We start from the raw sequence: 17,911 nt of genomic DNA on the forward strand, positions 1-17,911 counted from the left end.
ATGGAGAAGAAGGAAACAGAGAACGAGGAGAAGAAACCTAACCTCAACCTCACCGAGTTGATCTCTGAAATGATTGATCTTTCTTTTGATCATGAGAACAAGAAGATGATGATCAACGACAAAGAGAACCAGAATATTGTCGCTCTCCCTGAGGATTTGATTTCACTGATTCTGGTGAGGTTACCTGTTCGATCTCTCCTCCGCTTCAAATCGGTGTGTAAGTCGTGGCTGTCTCTGATTTCAAATACCCAATTCGCAAAATCACATTTTGATCTAGCTGCTACACCCACTCACCGTTTTCTTATCAAAAGAATCAATGGTGGTTATGAAATTCAATCATTGGATTTTGAAGCATCGCTTCGCGACGATTCTGCTGTGGTAAACCTCAAATTCCCACCCTACTATGACCCTTTTTTTCTGGCTTTAGGTTCTTGCAGAGGTATTTTTCTGCTAGCAAAAATTATGGGTCCATCAGCTGGTGATCTCATTGTGTGGAACCCTTCAAATAGTTTCCACAGAGAAATTCAAGCAAGCTATGACTATGATGACTGTGATTCATGGTATGACACATCATCAACCTGTGTCCGCCAAGGAATTCCTTGTTATGTTGGTTGTTTTTTGACTGGTTTTGTGTATGGTTTTGGATATGATCATTCCAAAGATGACTATTTGCTTGTTTTGTTACGATTTCATAAACATGATGGACCTGAAATGACTACATTTTTGCGGCCTCAGATTGAGGTTTTGTCTGTCAAAACCAATGTGCCCTCCTTCATTTATGGCGAAGAGTTTAAATACGTGGAGCTTGGAGGTGAGTCCTCATCTGGTTTGTTCTTGAATCAGTCCCTGCATTGGTTGGTCAAGTACAAGGCTACAGGGCTTCATGTAATCATTGCCTTTGATTTGGTTGAGAGAAGTTTATCGGAGATTACTTTGACACCTGATTTGGCACATGAATTGGCAACACTTGAAAGTTATCACTTAAAGGTACTGGGAGGATGTCTTGGTATGTGTTGTAATGGTATTGGTGATGACCATGAAATGACTGGAATATGGGTCATGAAAGAGTATAGAGTGCAGTCTTCTTGGACTAGATCTTTTGTTCTGCCTGGGTATGACTTTTTACCAATATGCTTCACTGAAGGTGGTGGTGTTTTTGGATCAGATAGCAGTGAAAAATATGAGAAATTTGATGATAACGGAGAACTGCTGGAGGATCACACATATGGACAAGAGAACGAAGATGCTTTTGAGTATTTTGAAATGTACAGGGAGACCCTACTAACACTCCCTAGTGAACTACCATGACCTTGAGGAAGCACATGAAGACAACTGTAAGTACCTAGAAACAAGGAAAATTAGTAAACAATGTTCTCCAACTCTTTTTATTTATTTGTTATAGTTCATCTTGCATTATGAAAAACTAAAAGCTATATGCAGAATACCTAATACATGAAAATGATACCTTAAACCTATTGTTGTTCTCTCCTTTTCTAAAGAATATTTCCTTTTTGTTAAAAAATGATAATTGAAATTGCAAGGAAATATGAGATTTGGTGCTGGATTGAATTCACTGAAAAATATTTGATGCCTTGACTACTAGAAACATTAAAGGCTATTTGCCATATGAACTCATGTTTCTCCAAGCCACACAGTAGCTAGAATATTTTATACATTTTCCTTGATGTCATACTCCTAGTTTTTCTTCAAATGACGATATGGCGTTAGAGAATGTCATATGTATCATCCGATAAACAATCTAGTGTGAATGCATCACTAGTGTATGTTTAAGTGGGAATTTGTATTTCAGTAAAACTGGAGTTTGAAGCATACTTTCATATTTAATTATGCTTCGAAGTAGGATTTATCAAACTCTAGTTTTAGTAAGTGCATGTTAGTTAGCATCTTTTTTGTTTTTTTTTTCTCTAGGTATTGTTATTGTGCTTACACTTTATTTCTCTTACCCTATTTTACATGGTTTTCAGGTTACTTACTTAGGGTGCCTTTTCTGCAAGCTATTGTTCTCTTGCATCCATTGGTGTTGAAGTTGTGAATATATTGCTGATCTTAACCATATGAGAGCTAAAAGATGGTGATGGAGTAATGGGGTGAAATTGCTGAAACTAGTCAAGTTTTGATCTTCATTGATCTTGCATGTAATCGATTTAACCGCTTCATCACTCTGATCTAGAGTTGATTAGGTTTTCTATGATAGTTCCTGCATACTTTGCAGTTTCTGTCAGTAGCTTGTATTTTCTTGTATTCAATTTCTAAAATAGGGAAAACTTTCATTGTGCTAAACCCCTTTAGATAAGTGGTGTAGAATCCTTGGAGCATTTGATGAATGTTTGATTTCTCAAGAGAGTTTGGAGCAAAATGGTCATTGGTATTTTTCCGTGAACAAAGATGCTTATGGTTGTAGTTTAATGCTTGAACTGAGACTTCTTAATGAAACATGACTTGAGCAGTGCATCAAACATGGCTTTCTTGTTTAGATAGATATATATGATAACTATAAGTTACCTTTTAATTTTAGTGTGTTACTGCCTGCTCTTTCTTTATTATTGCATGGTAATTGATTGTATTACTAGCTGGATTAGTTGGTAATGCAGGCAATAAATTACCTTCCTTTATTGTAGCATTCATTTTCTACATGATTATTGTCGGTATACTTTGTAGGTGTGCTCCATAAGTATACCTTTCGGGGAGAGAAAACTCTCTTACTTTTATTGCTTTCTAGAGTTTGCGTAGCATCTTCTATTTCTTGGCCTGGTTATTGATCATACCCTCTTAACTCAATGCCCTTTTTTCTTCTGTGGTACATTTAACTGAAAAGCATACATGAAGACACAATTATTTTAGACAAGAAACAGAACATGGTGGAATTCAATTTAATTATTCTTCGGCTATTTTTGTGATATGTGATAATCCAAGCATTCGTGATCCACCACTGTATTGAGATTAGCAAGCAAGTCATGAAGGATTTATTTTATATCCTTAATGAATTTTTTAAAGTAAGGGAGTTTATTTTATATGACCAAATGAGCAAAAAAATATATTGTATGAAAGTTGTTTATTTCCTTCTATTTATTGATACTACTTTGATTTAGAACTAAGTATCATATTTTCTTTTCAGCTCAGAGCCTAAAGAATATTTTCATTCAATTTTTGGTTTTAGGGTATTTAGACATTATCTTTTATTTAAAAAAAATACTATCTTCAATATAATCTTTCTAGCATTCAGTTTTTAATAAGAAATACTCTATATTTTCTTTATATCTTTAGAGAAATAATTCACTATGTCCTGTAATCTTTTTTAACATGCAATTTAGGATGTTGATTCATTAACCTCCTCATGGAAATGTTCAGACATTTTCTTTTTGGGACACTGATTCTCCTTTCCAATATGTTGGAATTGGAATTTCTAAAGCATGCTTTTATATACACTCTATAGTTTTTATGTATAGGTTACTATGAGCAAGCACACTTGTTTTTGTTGAGTAGAAATATTGTTTGATTTATTAGATAATCCTTGTTTATTTTCCTTTTACCTTAATGTAGATGAGGAACCTTATTCTTGATAATGTCAAAGATCAAATGTATCAAATGCATGGAGGGATTATGGGACTGGTACACTAGACTTTTGAGCAATTAGTCTCATACCATTTCTTTGATTTTTTGTGTGAAAGTAGTGAACTAGTCCATTACTAACACTTGTTAGGTTTCTATTAACATTGAAACTGACACATGGCAAATGAAGTCTTGGAGTTTCCCCTAAAATATTTTTATGTTATTTTCTTTGTGTTTTCATTTTTTTCAATATGATTAATTATATTAACCCCTAAATAGTTTGAACCGGACTATAAAATATTTTGATATTTGTAAAATAATTAATCTAAATTACTACTTAAGTTTACATTCGTATATCTTAAAATTGATATTTAAATGAACATTTTTTAAATGTTATAAAAATATAACTATTTTTATGGGTGAAACCTAGGCGCAAATAGTCCGCCAATCTAATTTAAATGTAACTATTTTAAATGCATAACAACAAAGAGAACCAAAGAGAAAAAACAAAAACAAGGAAAAAACCCCCTACTTCCTAACAATCATAACACCCAGATAATCCGCCAAAAGCAAATGCTCCACGCCAGGAAGGGGTCCTGGACTAGGAGGAAGTTAGAGTCTTGGCAAGCTCCAGCTTTGGCTAAGAAATCAGTGTTGGCATTCCTCTCACGAAGGATAGGCTCAACCCGAATAACCCAATCACGCTTCAGCAGATCACAAATGCAACCGATCAGCACAACAAGCACGTGAAAACGAGATAGAGGCTCTCGAATCAATGAAACAACCAGCAAGGAATCAGAGAAGCAAACCACATGCCGATAGCCTTAATTCCAAGCAATATCCAAGCTATGATAGATAGCAAGATAGCAAGTCTTTTTCTTTAATTTTATCCAAGCCACATACTTAAATTAAGTTTCTTCTATTTTTTATAAAGTATTTATTACAATCACATGTGTATAATTTTTTGAAATTTAGTGAAAATTTAAGAATTCAGTAATAAATTTTAAATCAATGCAATTTATTTTTCGAAATAAACAGCCACTTGCCATTATTAAATGGAGCACTTAATTTGATTGAGGCTTTTTCAAACACAAATTTCATTTAAAAAAAAACACAAATTCTAGAAAAGCAGTGGCACGATCCTTATCCTATATCCATACGAAGATATAAAATATATTGGAAAAGCGGTGAAAGACGAAAGTTAAAAAAAAAAACTTAAACTAGCATAGTTAGTAGATAATTGGACCCTTTAACCATCTAATCGAGTTGTACATATGATTTGTTTGTTGGGAGAGGTCTACCAACTTAACGTGATGTGATCTCAAAGCCTCAAAAATTAATCTCATGCTGCCGATGGTGTCATACTGAGAAACCAAATAAAAAAATAAGTTTAGTCAAGAACATACACTTCTCCTCAAAAGAATATATGTTTGATTCCTACAACCGATATGAATCTCGAACCACTTTTACAAGTTCTACTTTACAAAATATAACGAAATTAAATTATCGGCAAAACGACTGTGTAAGTGTGTGATCTGTAAACACCTCTGTGACCGGAATTGAAAGTTTTGTAAAAAGCAAAGAGAAAAGCAAAACATTTTTTTAAATAAGAAGAGGGGAGGGTTGCAGTTTCACGTAGATGTATCTAGAACTACACAAAACTATGTTTTTGCTCTACTGAAACACTGCAATTTCATGAAGAACATGATGGAGAAGAAGCAGAAGATGTAGGAGAATCTGCACATCACTCTGCCTTAAGATTTGATCGCTAAAATCCTGCTAAGGCTACCAGTGAGAACTCTCCTCCGCTTCAAATCGCTAAAATCCTGCAAATTGACACAAGCCGCCGCAAATTGCATGAAAACTGTGGCGGCTGGCTTAACCGCTGGAGAAAGCCCCTCAAGTTTACATTTTGCGGTGGTTTATGCGTAACCGTCGTAGAATGTTTGTCGCTAAATACCAGTTTTGTTGTAGTGTATTCAGAAACATTGAAGGCAATTCAAATTGAAAATTATAAAAGAAAAGATGTTTGGACTAATAAACTTAATATTCATTTTGATTTTACAATACAGTTTGTTTTAAAGAAAATCTTATTGAATATCAAATGATTACCATATATGAACTCATGTTTCTTGAAAGCCACAAATTAGCAAGAATATTTTATACACTTTCCTTATATCCTAGTTTTTCTTCGAATCTTGATACTGCGAGCATTAGAGAATGTCTTAGGTATCATGTGATACTAAACAATCTAGTGTGAATGCAACACTCGTGTATGTTTTAGTGGTGATTTCAGTAAAACTATAATTTGAAGCAAACTTAAAATTCAATTATGCTTTGAAGTAAGATCTATCAAACTCTTGTAGTTAGTGCATGTTATTTCACATTTTTTTTTGTCTCTAGGTCAATTTTTGGGTTCACACTCTGTTTCCCTTACCCTTCTTTTACATGGTTTTCAAAATACTACTTAGGGTGTCTTTTCAGCAAGCTAATGTGTTGTTGGATGCATTGACTTTCAAGTCGTGGAGATATTGTTGATCATAACCATACAAAAGCTAAAACATGATGATTAAGTCATGGAGTGAAATGGTTGAAACTAATCAAGTTGTGAATTTGCATTGATCTTGCATTTTATCGATTTAACTGCTTTATCACACTAGTTTAGTGTTGATAAGGTTTTCTATGAATTTTTCTGTCATACTTTGTAGTTTATGTCTCTAGGCCCTATTTTCTGTCTTTCAATTCCTAAATAGGTAAACCTTTCTTCAAGATAAAACCCCCTTCAGATAAGTGTTGTAGATAGGGATGTCAATGGGTACGGGTAGGTATAGAATATAGATAGTATATACCCATCACCCGCTCCACATGTAAATATTTATACCCGTAACCGCTTCATACCCACATGGATATTCATTAATTGGATTTTAACCGGATTTTATAATATCCGTGGATATCCATGGGCACCCAACACCCATGAACATAAATGGATTCACATATATTTGTTTAAAATAAAATTATATTAAAAATAAAATTTAAGATTGGATTTTACAGTCAATTAATGTGTAAAGGGAAATAGTTATTTTCTACCTTTTTTCGGGTCTAAGGGCTTATTTTTAATATTACCATTGTACGTATAAGTTTACTTGAAGGAGAACTATAACACAAATGCAAATTCATTAGATATTAGACTTAATATACATCTATGTATATATAAAAGATATTTTAGTTTTTTATATATTGGGGTACCACCCATGGGTATGGATATATCAATATCCGTACCCGCCCCATTAATAAATGGATAGTGGAAATATCCATTAAATAAATTCGTGGATACCCGTGGGTGTGGGTAATTTTACCCATAGCGGGTTTTTATCGGCGGGTATCCATGGGTGTGGGTAATTTTGACATCCCTAGTTGTAGACTTTAGAATTCTCGGTGCATTTGATGAATGTTTGGTTTGTAAAGCGAGTTTGGAGCACTTTGTCATGATTTTAGCAGTTTTGGTTGGAGCCAAGTGGGCATTGCTATTTTTCCTTGAGCACAACATGCTTATGTCCATCAGCATGTTTATCCTTTGAGTATTTAGATAGAAAGATAAATATTGAAGAAACAAGATAAGAAAATCAAATGAGATTTCCTTGCTAGTCTCCGTAAGCACCATATATATGAGGCTCCTTGCATCGCTTTCCCGTAAAAGAAGCAACATTAAAATAGCTCCCATCAGCAGCATTGATATACCTTTCTCTTCTTAGTAGCTCCCATCAGCTACGTCTAATATCAAATTCACTTTCGAAAACTTAAGGGGCAACTCAGGTGGTTTGTTTTTACTTTTAAGAGCATAAGAGGTTGTTGTAGAAAATGGCTATAGGGTGTCAAATGTAACAGATAAATATGACATAGTTATGGAAATCATAACTAGGTACCTCTTCCTCTTGTTGGTTGACCCTTGCTGCTAAAGCATGTTGTCAAAATTTAAGCATACTGACAGTGTGCTTGTGGATTCACAGATTAAGCCCTTCCTAATCCAATTGTGACCATAATTTTTATAATTATTGGTAAACATGATGCATGACATGTATGAGCTTCCAATTTCCTGAAGAAAAGGGTTTGCCAGCACCAAATTGATCCAATCTCTTATAGGGAAAATGACAAAAAAAATATTGGAGGAAACCAGTGGCGGATCCAGGACCCCGGGGTCAGGGGTTCAAATTTTTCAAATGAATACATCGATAAAAATATAATTAAAAACAACTTTAATATGTTTATTATAGAATTAAAAACAGACTCAACTTCACTATACCAAAAAAGTAAACAATTGCAATTTCTAATACAATAATATCAAATCAATAAATTGAGGATTGAGAAAACAGAAGTGAACATAGTCTAATTGAGTGGTATTCTAAAACTATTTTACCCCATGCATCACAATTAAATCCTAAACCCGAAATTAATTCTCTCATTCACCTCTATCTCTCTCCTGAAAAAATGTCATGTTATCAATATCTCATTTTCCCTAAATGCCCCATCTTGTTACTCAAGCAGCACAAGGCATTACATTATGTAATTGTTGTTCCCCATATAAAGAGAATCTCCAAAGACAAAATTTACAGGTGGTTCATCTGAAGTTGAAATCTTAGACAAGGAAAGAGCTATTAAAACTCGAAGCATAAACTCAATCATAACCAGTTTATTCAACAAGATGTCCAATACAAAATATATAGAACAATAATCAATATAATGAAGTTTTCAAGTAGAGTCCTCTATTTTTCTCCATAGAAAGTGCACAACAAAACCGAGGCCAATATTAAATAACATATTTTAAGATTCAAGTTTTAAATTAATTTTAAGTTTCAAACATAAATCTAATTAAATTTTCCAATGTTTGCATAACAAATCGGTCTTCAAATCAGACTAAACAGCATTTCAAAATTCAAAAATAAATTGAACCGTAATTGAACCGGTAGTAATTTTTTTTGGTGAATGAGAAAGAGAACCGGTAGTGATATTTAAATTTATTATATCAAATAGGAATAATAATAACATGAGATAAATTGAAAGTGATATTTAAACTTACATCATAAATTATATCACTTAAATTAATATCTATCTAATTAATAAGCTAAATATATACTTGTGTCTACTAGGCTAATTAACATGGATGCAAATGGCAAAGATAAATGTAATTATAAATCTAAGAGATAGATATAACAATTGCATGCATGTTCCTATTTTTTACCAATTTGAATCTTGGGCCTTCTTTTTGTCGTTGCATCCCTCTGCTAGCAGAGATTACAAAGTTTAATAATTCAATAGTAAAATATTGGGCTTGCATCCAGACAATTAGCATAAAGGCCCAAAGACTCATACTTATTTAGAAACCCTAGTACGTGAATATCCTTTCCAATCTCCTCTGTGCGCTGCACTCACGCTCAACACAGCCAGGAAGCTTCTGTTATTGATTCTTCTCCATTCTTTTTGTGTTTTATCTCACTTACCGGTACTCTGAGTAGTGAGTGCGTGTGACTGTGTGTGTGAGGTAAAGAGGAGTGGGTCTTGGGTGCAGATCAAAATTTTCAGGGGGTTCCAAAAAGAATTTATACAAGTGGGTATGTAGAAATTTTTTTTAGGGGGTTCGTCTGAACCCCCTGAGTGTAATGTGGATCCGCCCCTAGAGGAAACACTATAGACTAGAGAATGAGATGCTACATATAATAGGAGAAGGAATAAAATTAAGTATGTGAGCGAAGGAATAATAGCCACTTTTATTCAGAAAGCATGGGTCCAGCAATCTTGTGCAGGAGGAATTCATGGTTCAAAACCTAGCAATAAAATGTAGTATTTTGATTGGTTCAAGTTGCTTCATGTTGATCTCTTGACTGGACTTATGCTCATAAGTGTATGTTTGTGGTATTGAAAGCTTATGAGTTCAGGGAACGGGTTGGAATTGGTTTTTGTGTTTAAGGAACAAAATTCATGGGAAGAACATTGTTAGAGGTACTGATACTGCTCCAACTCCATGGTAGTATTGGAGGTAAATGACACTTACTTAATTAAAGACAAACAATAGAATGATCTTCCCACCACTTTTTTTACCCAAGCATTTTTATAAATGCAGCAGAGAAGCGTAGGGGGAAAACATCATTCAAAGTGAAACATCCGAAGAATGTGACCATATTCCATTTAGGCATATGAGGAAGGAAACCATATGACACCATAGAAATCAAAATGAGGGAGGGCATGAGTGTTGTTTAAAACACAACCAACATTTTTAAGCTTCCTTAATTCAATTTATGGAGAGGAATAATGGAGAGTTGCAACCCGTGAGAGGTCATCGAAATAGGTCAATATGAGAGGTATTATGAGAGCTTCAATCAAAGCCCATCAAGCTTTCATATGCATGTAAATATTATTAATAATAGTATTAATTTGAGTGCGTTTATTTTTTGCATAAACCATTGAAACCATGAGGGAAGGTTTGAGTACGTTTATCTAGCAATAATGCTGCATGTGGTGGCATTTTAAAAGATCATGAGGGAAGGTTTCTAGTTGGTTATTATGTTAAGCTAGGTCCTTGTTCCATCCTTCATGATGAGTTGTGGGGCATCTACCATGACATTAATTGCTTCAGCTAGAGGTTTCACTAGAAAAATTGTGGAGTTGGATTCCCAGTTGGCTATCAGTATGCTTGACAAATTTTGTTTTTGGACTCTAATGTTTGTACCCCTCTTGTTAGAGAGATTAAAGGATTGCTTGGTAAATGCTCTCTTTGGCATTTGAAGCACATTTTGAGAGGCTAATACAATGATAGACTCCTTTGCAAAGAATTGAGTCTGCTTTGCTCATGAATATGAAGATTTATGATGTTCTTCCTTCGTTTTATATTATTCCTTATAGGTTTGATGCTTGTAATACTCTCTATTTGAGAGTTTCGTTGGGTAATCAAAAGCATGCCTTGAGCACCAGGACAATGTTGATATGGCTTCCCTGCTGAAATTCCATATTTGATTCAACGAATATAAACGACCCTGCATTATTCATGTGTAGGATTTTTCGCAGGTGTCTGAACAGTGACTGAAATTATATGGAAGACGAGTTTCTAGGACAGTTGTTCTAAAGAACTATTTAAAAATCAATTTAACATTACACAATTTCAGTTTAACGGAGGTTAGCTCAAGGTGATCTATTTATGGGGGTATGGGTTCTATATTATGGTTCAAAGATATATATTGTTTACATAAGTCAAATCTATCAACAATGGGATAAAATCTCATTTTATATGGAGTTTTGAACAATTTGTTGAAAATGGCTATGAATATGGATCTAACCAGAGTAAAAACAATTATGTAATTTACTTTGAAAGTTAGCTTTCCGCCTCTCACATCAAAATTAACAAGAAGAAGGTATTATAGAATTATTCATTTGTATTATAAAATAATTAAATTATAAATTATTTTGTGTTTTTAGATTTTTTTCTTTTTTTTCTTAATGAAAAATTAGTGTAAGTTTTGCCTCCAAGGTGAAACTTGCAATGCTTTCAAATAAGCATTCATTTTGTATCCTAAGAGATACATAAAGAGAAGATGTCATTGTGAATACCTTAACCGTTGGATTAGTTGATTTTGTGAAGGAAAACAAATGCAAGGATGGTTGCTATAGACAAGAAAAATCCTACTTTGGTGCATATGTTAAAGTTTTTTGCAAGTGATGATTTCTCAATGGCTTGTGTATTATTGGTACTATTGTTATTCTTATTAACACTAATATCAAATCTTTTGTTTGGTTGTTTATATCTTTATCATTCATTCATTTGGACTTAGTATTTTATATTGTTCAAAATAAACTTTTCATTTCAATATTTATATAGTGATTAATTAAACTTTTTTTAAAAATAAATAACAAAATTTCACATAAACATGCATATTTAACTTTTATAAAAAAATCGTATTTGGCACGGGTCTCAACCTAATTAACATAAAGCTGAAAATTAAAATTATTGATCATCATTCACGTGTATTTATAATTAAAAAGAGATACTTATCTTATTATGTTTTAATTAAGTGTTTTTTTAGCCTAGTAGGATATGATAGTTTATCATTTGATGTTATCCTATTCTACATATTTAGTTATCTTTTAAAGGATTGTAAGTTTTACACGTTCATCCAATTAAATTTTACCAAATCCTACGTGGCATACTGTGATTGGTTGTCAATACAAAATTGACATGTATATCCATTAAACTCTTTTTTAATCCTACAGATTGCACTGTCATTGTAAGCTTTACACATTCATCCAATTAAATTTCACTAAATCCTACATGGCTTTTCGTGATCGATTGTCATTACAAATTTAATATGTATATCCATTAAACTCGTTTTTTAAGTCTACATAGTGCAATGTCATTGTAAAATGTACACATTCATCCAACTAAATTTCACTAAATCCTACGTGGCATATTGTGATTGATGGTCAATACACAATTAACGTGTATATCTTTTAAACTTTTTTTAATCCTACAAGATGCACTGTCATTGTAAACTTTACACATTCATCCAATTAAATTTTACTAAATCCTACATGACATTTCGTGATTGGTTGTCGTTACAAATTTAACATGTATATTCATTGAACTCTTTTTTAATCCTACAAAGTGCATTATCATTGTAAGATTTACACATTAATCCAATTAAACTTCACCAAATCCTACGTGTCATACTGTGATTGGTTATCAATACAAAAGTGATGTGTATATTCATTAAACTCTTTTTTTAATGGGTGCACAATCATTATATGCTTTACACATTCATCCAATTAAATTTCACTAAATCATACATGACATTTCATAATTGGTTGTCATTACAAAATTGACATGTATATCCATTAAACTCTTTTTTAATCCTACAGGGTGCACTGTCATTGTAAGCTTTACACATTCATCCAATTAAATTTCACTAAATTCTACATAACATATTGTGATTGGTTGATAGTATAAAATTAACGTGTATACCACTAAACTTTTTTTTTTAATCTTGTAGGGTCTTTGATATAAGAAATCATTTTACTTTCACACCCTGCCTTCTCCCTTATGCCAGCCTTCCCCCCTTACAAAGCAGCTCCTCCGGCTGTCGCTCTCACCATCGCAGGTATGCCTGTTTTTCTCTGTTCATTTTTTCATCTCCGTTTTCCTCTCTTATGCATTTTTTTCCTTCTGCACTTTCCTCTTTCTGTGTCTGTTTTGTTTCTTCTGCTTTTTCTCTTCAATCACTCATAGAAATTGACTTGAGGTAAACTTGATCAACTTCTCTCTTTCCATGTCGTTCATGAATTTGTATACATTGATTTCAAATAAAAACAATAACATGAGCTCTTGATTCGATACTTTTCCCTTTTTTTGTTTTCTAATTGATAGCATTAAACCTTTATGAAATCAAAAGGGTATAAACCTGTTGAATGTCTGATTGTGAGCCTGAACTCCATGTGGGGTGACTATAGTATTTATCATATCCTATTATTATCAGCTCTACCTCAAATACAAGATACTAGTGTTCTTTTTACCCGTGCGTTGCACGGGAAATATGTTTATTGTATTTGATACATCGATCATATTTTAAATTATACAAAAATTTAAGATACTAAAAATGTAAGAAAAATCTTAATGAAGCAGATGATAAACACATATTAATCATGGAAAAAAAAGAATGTGTCTATTGTATTTGATACATCGATCATATTTTAAATTATAAAAAATTTAACATACTAAGAATGTAAGAACAATTATAATAAAGCAGATGATAAACACAAATTAATCATGGGAAAAAAAAGAATGTGATAGTAGCACAAATTAGGGTTGTGAAAGATAAATCATAAAATATGACATCATTTTGTTTATTTGAAGTCATAAAATAGCAATATATCATATTTTGTACAAAATTTACGAACCTTAAACCGACAAAAATAATTTTGCATAGATTTCAAATTAGCTAACATAGATTTGTTTTGGCAATAACTTTTAGGTGCAGAAATTTCTCCTCTCCTTTTATAACTGAATGCATTCAGTTGGTATCCCATTTGATTTTATTTGAAATTTAACATAATATCAATTAATTAGTTTAGAATATAATGATTGTTTAAAAAAATATAATGATACATTTTATATAAAATAAAATCTCACGTTACATATACATAAAGAAATCTCTAAAGTTGAAATGAAGATTTTAATATTTTATGAAAAATTTTCTCATATTTAAAATTTTTAAATTAGCCAACATAGATTTGTTTTGGTAATAATTTTTTGGTGCAGAAATTTCTCCTCTCCATTTATAACTGAATGCATTCGGTTGGTATCTCATTTGATTTTATTTGTAATTTAACACAGTATCAATCAATTAGTTTAGAGTATAATGATTGTTTAAAAAAAATATAATGATACTTTTTTATATAAAACAATATGTCACGTTACATATGCATAAAAAAAATCTCTAAAGTTAAAAAGAAGATTTTAAAATTTTCAGTGTAACACATGTCAAAATAGGAGAAGGATTTACTTATACATAGGTGGCAACACCTTGAAACATCATTACAACAAACATTGATCTTTGCATGCTCTTTTTTGCCACTATTTATCAAGAAGTGTGGTCCTTTAGAGCTGTATAGTAGCCACCAACTGTATTTAGGATAACACATTTTATACTATTCTTGGTGTAGAACTCATGCTCCATTTCTTGCAAATCCATCACATATCATCAATCATCGTCATGCTTCTTTGGTAGTTGGGAGCATCAATGTCTTTCTTTTACTCTACAACATTGGGAATGATCTTAAATTGTGCAAGATGATGCATCTGTTATAGAAAAAAATACAAAACCAAATTGCAAACCAAGCAAGAGCTTACATTGCACATGTGAGATGGACAAAACAGATTGAGAGGAACAATGAAATAATGTTTAGGTAGTGGAAAACAATTAAATTACCAAAAAAAAAGGTGAACAACAGACATGCAAGTCCATAAAACTCGGATAAGAGTTAATAATCTTTTTATACTAAGCAATCAGAATGTGTGAAGGCTATAATAAATTTCTTCCCTTACCTAAAATTGGGATGAGAAGTGATGTCCATAGAGCTCAGTAAAGTCCTTATCCTCATTATATGAACCAATAACTGTTCATTCTGCCACCAATCTTATATCCTAACCCCATTCCACATCACATCAAGAATTGCAGTAAAAAAATGGAGACGAAAAGTATAATGAACCACATGCTGGAAAAGTTACTTATTTGATCAGATTAATAATTCTAAGATCCAAAATCAACACAAATCAGTAGTTATAAGTTTATCAGCAAGAAATGAGATAGCAAGAGCAAAGGTCATAAATTGGTGAATGAAAATAAGGAAATTTTATATGATTCATTCTCCTTATCCACATTCATTTTCCATTCAACTCATTAACTGGGTTAAGGCTTGCTTCCCACTAAGCAAAAGTTCAAGTATCAGTTATGAAGCCAAACTAAATGTAACTTATGAGTTATAAAGATGCAGTTATGAGTACAAATAATACCCATAGATGTGACAGGTATAAAGATGCAGTTCTCGGACCATAACCCCAAACATTCTTGAGCCAAATAGGAAACTGCCAGAAAATCAAATAGAATCAGACCTTTAGTTAAGCAAATTTAGAATTTTAACTCATGTACTAATTGAAAAAAAGCTTCCACTATTGAGATAGTAAAACAAAATAAAAGAGACTATAGCTATGTCTAATAGCGATTTACAATTGACAACAAAAAAAGCTATTAATTAATAAGAAAAATAGCAAAATCTGGAATTGAAAGCAATCATATGAATAAGTATCTTACCTAAATCTCAGTTTCAAGATTTGTTATGGAAATCTTAATCAAATCTAAAATTTAAAAAGGTACTAAATAAATATAGATAAAAACTATCAAAATCTAGCAAATCACAACAAAAACTCATAAAATCTTGAATTAATTAAAAACCAAAAAATTCAATAAAAATACCATAAAAATTAATTAATACTCTAAAAATAAATAAAAAATAAATTAAGATAAAATCAAGAAATAAACAACCTAAATTCTAATCAAATCTAAAATTTATAAATGTATTTTTTTATGCAAATTAACTTGAAAATTACACGTGGAATTTTTTTTTCTGAGAATTAACGTGAAAATGACACGTCACTAAGAATTAACGTGAGAATGACACGTCACTAAATCTACCTGATAGAAGTTCTTCTTTTCTAATATATATTGATTGATTGATATTGATATTGATTGATTGATATAAAATTTAAAAATGTACTAAATAAATATAGATAAAAACTATCAAAATCTAGCAAATCACAATAAAAACTCATAAAATTCGGAATTAATTAAAAATCCAAAAATTCAATAAAAATACCATAAAAAATAATTAATACTCCAAAAATAAATAATAATATAAATTAAGATAAAATACAGAAATAAACAACATAAATCATAATCAAATCTAAAATTTAAAAATGTACTAAATAAAAATAGATAAAAACTATCAAAATCTAGCAAATCACAATAAAAACTCATAAAATCCGGAATTAATTAAAAATCCGAAAATTCAATAAAAATACCATAAAAATTAATTAATACTCTAAAAATAAATCAAAAATAAATTAAGATAAAATCAAGAAATAAAAAACCTAAATCCTAATCAAATCTAAAATTTAAAAATGTATTTTTTTTATTAAGGAAAAATAAGGTAAGGAAAAATCAGGGCACATGTGGCAAGTGGGGCCAAGGAGAAAGAGCTTACATGTAAAATATTATGTGAGAATTAATCTGGGAGCGACACGTCACTAACTTGGCCTGTGAGAGCGACACGTCAAATAATAATATAAATTAAGATAAAATACAGAAATAAACAACATAAATCATAATCAAATCTAAAATTTAAAAATGTACTAAATAAAAATAGATAAAAACTATCAAAATCTAGCAAATCACAATAAAAACTCATAAAATCCGAAATTAATTAAAAATCCGAAAATTCAATAAAAATACCATAAAAATTAATTAATACTCTAAAAATAAATCAAAAATAAATTAAGATAAATTCAAGAAATAAAAAACCTAAATCCTAATCAAATCTAAAATTTAAAAATGTATTTTTTTATTAAGGAGAAATAAGGTAAGGAAAAATCAGGGCACATGTGGCGAGTGGGGCCAAGGAGAAAGAGCTTACATGTAAAATATTATGTGAGAATTAATCTGGGAGCGACACGTCACTAACTTGGCCTGTGAGAGCGACACGTCATGCTAGAAGTTGTTCTTTTCTAATATATATTGATATTGATTGATGATATGAGTCGATTATATCTCATCAGGGTGTTCGCATATTGGATTGATTCGATTTTGAACGAAAAAACCATATGATCTAATCTCATCGGCTTAATGATTTTATTATTCAATAGATTTATCTTAAAATTCAAATCTGAGTCAATCCGATCCAATATATAGCGGTTTAGATTGGATTGAAATTTCGGTTTTTGTTTAGCTTTTCCCCCTTTAAAATTATAATGTATAATTTTTTTTTTAATAGGTAAATGTTAGTTGTTAGAAATGTTATTAAATTAATCCTTCCTCCGGGTTCGAACCCGGGACCCTTCACCCCACCCAACTCTTATGTCCCTAGCTCTTACCACTTGAAAATGTGTGGCATCAATTTGACATTCATAAATTAGAATATAGTCCATTTTTTTTAAAACTTATGATTATATTTGTTTACTTTGATGCATATTTATTCAAATAACTACTTGATTATTTTTATTTTGTTAGAACAAGAACACGAAGACAGATCTAGAGTAGAGAGAAACACATGAAAGCTTTGTTCACGCACTTCGGCCAAATTGCATACGTCTGCAACTATAGAGCAACTATAGTTCTGTTTATTGATTCATTATGAATACAGTAATTAGAGTTTCAGTGTTACAAACATATATAGGGATACTAATGATCCAGATTACAATAATACCTCTGAACCATATCGTTAGGGGCAAGCCCCCTGCACCCCCACACCCTAATTGACCCCTAACAATAGTTTGGGCCAAAACACGGGCCGCTGCGCGGCTCCCCGACCCATTGCCCCAATGACACTGCCTATGAGCCATACTCAACATATTCAAATATGTTTTTATAAATACGCACTTTCATGTAATAAATATATAATCATGTAAGCATGTAAATTATGTATATTTTCAAATGTTTGGTTTGGTTTTGGAAGTCAAATCAGATCTAATCCAATGTAAAAATTTGATTTTTTTTGTTTCGCTTTGCTCGGTTTTCAATTTGATTGGATT

At 31.7% G+C, this 17,911-nt stretch overlaps 1 protein-coding gene across 1 annotated transcript; it reads left to right on the plus strand.

The window, feature by feature from the left end:
- LOC130716790 (F-box/kelch-repeat protein At3g23880-like) lies at nt 1-1,308 on the plus strand. Its single transcript, XM_057566798.1, has one exon. The coding sequence runs from the start codon at nt 1-3 to the stop codon at nt 1,306-1,308; it is 1,308 nt and encodes a 435-aa protein (XP_057422781.1).
- The last annotated feature ends 16,603 nt before the right edge of the window (nt 1,309-17,911 follow it).

The sequence above is a fragment of the Lotus japonicus genome, chromosome 1, assembly GCF_012489685.1.
Source record: "Lotus japonicus ecotype B-129 chromosome 1, LjGifu_v1.2".
Classification (NCBI taxonomy): domain Eukaryota; kingdom Viridiplantae; phylum Streptophyta; class Magnoliopsida; order Fabales; family Fabaceae; genus Lotus; species Lotus japonicus.

Bases quoted from the DNA above. Each gene is read 5' to 3' on its own strand.
- LOC130716790 (XM_057566798.1), top strand. From the start codon at position 1: ATGGAGAAGAAGGAAACAGAGAACGAGGAGAAGAAACCTAACCTCAAC.